General features: G+C 35.2%; 1 protein-coding gene across 1 annotated transcript; it reads right to left on the bottom strand.

Moving 5' to 3' along the window:
- Positions 1–2,918: 2,918 nt before the first annotated feature.
- LOC140862324 (uncharacterized) lies at positions 2,919–3,949 on the bottom strand. Its single transcript, XM_073265338.1, has 3 exons — positions 3,826–3,949; positions 3,443–3,723; positions 2,919–3,275 (listed from the first exon to the last, which is right to left on the bottom strand). The coding sequence occupies exons 1-3, from the start codon at positions 3,947–3,949 to the stop codon at positions 2,919–2,921; spliced, it is 762 nt and encodes a 253-aa protein (XP_073121439.1).
- Positions 3,950–4,680: the final 731 nt, after the last annotated feature.

The raw sequence follows: 4,680 nt of genomic DNA, 5'->3' as shown, positions 1-4,680 counted from the left end.
TATCTGGAATATTGGCATTTTGAAATAATTATTGAGATATTGAAATAAAAATAATTATTTATTTCAAATAATTTAATTTAGAAGAATGTTTGACCGAATTGACTGGTCATGGTCTAAGTTTGACTCAATAATTAATTTAAAAAATTATGAGTCTAATTGACTGGTAAAAGTCAATAATTTCAGAAAATGGTGATAATAGTTGTTGGGTGTGTGTACTAGAAAAATATCAGAATAGAGACTAATTTTACTAGTTGGATATCAAATAAATTAGTCCGGATCAGAAAATTATTTATTTGCTATAAATAGAAAAACACACACTGAAACATACTTAAGAAAACACAAATCGAATATTTTCACTCAAATTTCCCCAAAATTTTTGTGTGTACTGTAGCAATCCACGATTTTTGTCGTCGGCCGTTCATCGGAGCTCGGATTGGAAATCCGAACTGGCATTGTGTAGCTAAGATCAAGATTATTCTATTGATGCCAAGAAATCAAAGTTACAACAGTTGGATCGCCGGGAATCGTCAAAGTTTCAGGTCGGTACTATTCATTTTCACTTTCATTCAAAAATTTTGATTATAGGCTCTATTTTGTTGGATTTTGAAGTGTTATTAGATGCTAAATGTTGTGTAGAACATTTCATAAGCTTATTGCATATTTTTCTGGACGGAATCAGGCAAATCGTAGTCGGAATTCTTTGTCGGAATTGCCCTATTTTTATCTGATCTACGGCGCAACGGAGCTCTGATCTGGTCATGGCCTAGTGCGTTGGAATCATCTCGTCGAGCTCTACAAGCCTGCAAAATTTCATAACTTTTGGAGTAGTTTTGCAGATCGCCGTCGCGCCGACCCGTCGCCGCCGTCTTTTCCGGCGAGCCACCGGCCATCGACATGCTAACCATTTATGATCATCTCAACATGATAGATCCAAATATTCAAGTTTCGAGTCGAGAAACAAATTCGTGAAGCGGTGAGAATGCAATAAAGTTTGCAATTTATCGGTCAAAGTTTGGTTAAGGTTGACTTTTGACCATTATGTGATTTTTCATAGATCGAATGCCAATTGAGGATATTTAGAAGCAGAAATCAGCATTTTAGGGATTTGTGTTTCCAGAATTAGAAATTTATAAGATTCCTGAGTGATCTACGAAACAGGTTAAGTTTTCGTGCGTTAGAAACACAAAGGCACATTCGAATCTCTTCTTGCCCATCATTTAAGTAATATTACACTGAATTATGCATGAAAGATCTGATGTTTCATATGTATGTGGTTTTAGAATGAAAATGCATGGTCCATAAATATATATTTATTTATTGCATGTATATTTTTATGTATGTATAAGTATAATTTTTATGAAAATTAATTAAATATATATTTACGGGTAAATTTTTATGAAAATAATATCATGAAGAATTTTTAATTTTTTTCATTATGAAAAATGTTATATGAATGATTATGGGCATGTAAAAAATATTTTAAGGAAGTTGAAGTGGGCGTATGACAATCTATGGGATTGGGGATGGGATACCTAGGCCCGAAGCCCTTACCACATACGCTACGGGACTGTGGGTTGGGATACTGGGGTCCGATTTCCTTTCCATATGATTATTATTATGAGCTTTTGGATCCAGGTTGAGCCTGGTGAAGTGGTATCATAGAGGTGGAAACCCCACCGCTACGTACGTTGGTTCTTTGATTGATCAATCACACATGTTATGGTCACACGGCATTGATGCAACATAAAAGAAAGTTTAAAGTTATGACATGTCATATGTTACTATGTATGATGATGATTGAGATAAGCTATGCTTATGCATGTTATGCTTATGTTCCAGCCATGATTTACAGTTTTTTTAAGAGCATGCATGCATACATGAGTTATATATATATATATATATATATATATATAGGAATGCTCAGCTGCCCAACCATGTTTTTTCACTTGGTTCGCGACCACTAAAACCTGGTAGTGGGTTTTAGTGGTTTTTGTTTTTTTTTTTCATCACTAAAACCCACTACCGGGTTTTAGTAGTCGCGGACCAAGTGGGAAAACATGGTTGGGCAGCTGAAAATTCCTCTATATATATATATATATATATATTATAAATTATGTGCTTGCATGTGGTTTCATTTTGTTATTATTGAATAGAACGTGCTAAGCCTCTAGGCTCACTAGACTTAAATGGTGCAGGTGGACAAGAGTTTGCTGTTGAGCATGTAGCCCCGATTGGTGGTGAGGACGTATGAGCTTCCAGGAAGCTAGCAACCGTGACCGATGCTCAGTTTATGTTCAGTGATTTTTGAAATTTAAAACAGTTATTTCCGCTCATGTTTTAATATTTTCACTTTCACAGTTTATTGGTTTTGAAAAATTTTGCGTATGTATGGATATATGAGAGTATATTATTTAAGTTTTTTTATATTACAAATCTTGCATGCAAGGATTTTTTTTAAAAAGGTGAATAAGTATTGAAAAAAAAAATTCAGTAATAAGTTGGGTCGTTTCAACAGTAGTAAATAAAAATAAGAACACGTACCTTGGGCACCGAGCGTCAGTACTTGGCATCCATTGCTTTTCTTTTGTTTTAGGGTTGGCACCTAAGCTCTTGCAGCATCACACTTTGCACCTACACAAATCAAGATTATTATTGATGTCTAATTTCCTCAAGAAAAAAATATAATAAAAGAAAAACACAAATAAAATAAAATAAAAAATAAAGAAAATAAAAAATACTAGCTTGGGTTGCCTCCCAAGAAGCGCTTAGTTTATAGTCCATAGCCTGACTATACTCCTATTCTAGCCCGTTGCCACTTTGTTGGAGGTTTTGCCTTTCTCTTTCACCCTCCGAACATACTCAATAATCTTTTTGAACTTAGCTTTTTTTTTCTTCTTCATTGCCACCGGCGGATCCTTTTATTTTGGAAATTCTACAGCACTAACAACTTTGCAACAACTTTTCATCATTTTTTCATGATCAATCATGAACACTTGATTTTTAGCCTCTTTGAGAAAAGTAAACGTCGCTTTCTCACCTTCAACACCTATCGACATCTTTCCTTTCTTGACGATCTTGGCTTCAGCAGTATCGAAGAACGGTCTCCCCAAATTCAATGACATATTTGCGTCCTCCTCCTTATCTAGCACCGCATGAAAAATAAATTTATCCATTTTTACTAGAACATCCTCGATGATTCCACGCGAATATATGAGCGATCTATCGGCTAGCTGCAATGCGATTGTCGTGGACTTCACCTTGCAAGTCCTAAACTCCTGAAAACAAACAAAGACATCAAATTAATGCTAGCTCCTAAATCACTTAATGGTTTATTAAAATTAGTAGAATCAATGGTTCGAGGAATCATAAAACTCCCTGGATATTTTAATTTTTGTGGTAGCTTCATTTGAAGGATAGCACTGCATTCCTCAGTCAGATTCACTGTATCAAACTCCTCCAAATTCCACTTCTTATACATCAACTCTTTCAAGAATTTACCATAATTCGGCATTTGCAGTAAAGAATCGGTGAATGGAATATTTATGTGATGTTTCCTGACGATCTCAAGAAATTTAGCAAACTGTTCGTCCCATGCTTTCTTCTTCAATCTTTGAGGATAAGGAAGCTTCGGCTTAAACATGGGTTTCTGTTTGGGCTCATCCATCGACTCCATAGGCTTACTCTCACTACCTTCAGCTTCTTTACCTTTATTCTTCTTCTCAACTTTAAATTTAGGTTCATTGAATCCAACTTCTTTTCCACTCCTCAACTCTATGGTCTTACAATGCTCTAGTGGATTCAACTTAGTATTACTTGAGAACTAACCTATGTTGTGATCTTTCAATGAATTCTCCAACTGTCCAATCTGTGTCTCCAAATATTTCATTGTAGCACCCATATTACTCATATGCATCTCCAAGATATCAAGACGAGACTCAGTCATTGCCATTTGTTTTCCTGACTACGCAGCAAAAGTTCCAAACAAGTCCTCAAAAGATGGCCTCCCTTCTCCCTTATTTGAATTAAATCCCAGAGCATGCTAGTGTGACAGGTATGACTTGAGAAGTGGGTTCTTGCTATGGACAGTATACGAAATGGTCAATTGGTTCTGCTAGGCTACTATCACTAAGAAATTATTGTTGTCCAATTCTTGGGTTGTCGTGGATTTTTCTAGTGGCTGTCAAACATTTAATTTTTTGTTTCTTTAATTTGCTACTACATGGTTGATGGGTGCAGTTAGCCTAGTTGCAGCAAATTGTCGTAAGTTGAGGTATCGGCTGTTTAAGTTGCTGACTTTGTCAAGTTTAAGTTCTGAAATTTGATTATTAGGTATGAGTCAGAGTTTGGGACTCGCACATGAGTTTTGGTAGAGGGTCAGATATATGAATTTTCGGAAGAGATTTTAAATGATTTTAGAAGCTTGAACAAGTCTAGTGAGTCTTTTGAGGATTTTTAGAAATTTTGCGGGCAAACACTCCCATTAAAATCTGTCGTTTCTAAAATGATGTCTGGAATTATTTGTTTGCATGCAAAAATATTTTTTAAGGCATGCACTGACTTGCGAGAAAAAAAATTAAGAAAATGTTTCGGCAACGAAAATATAATTTCCGAAAACATGTATTTTTATAGCGGGTGCACATAGTTTAGTTATTTAAAAATTTTAAGCATATCTTTCAATGA

The sequence above is a fragment of the Henckelia pumila genome, chromosome 4, assembly GCF_033568475.1.
Source record: "Henckelia pumila isolate YLH828 chromosome 4, ASM3356847v2, whole genome shotgun sequence".
Lineage (NCBI taxonomy): Eukaryota > Viridiplantae > Streptophyta > Magnoliopsida > Lamiales > Gesneriaceae > Henckelia > Henckelia pumila.
The sequence above is the reverse complement of the archived record's forward strand: the minus strand, read 5'-3'. Positions and strand labels throughout refer to the sequence as shown.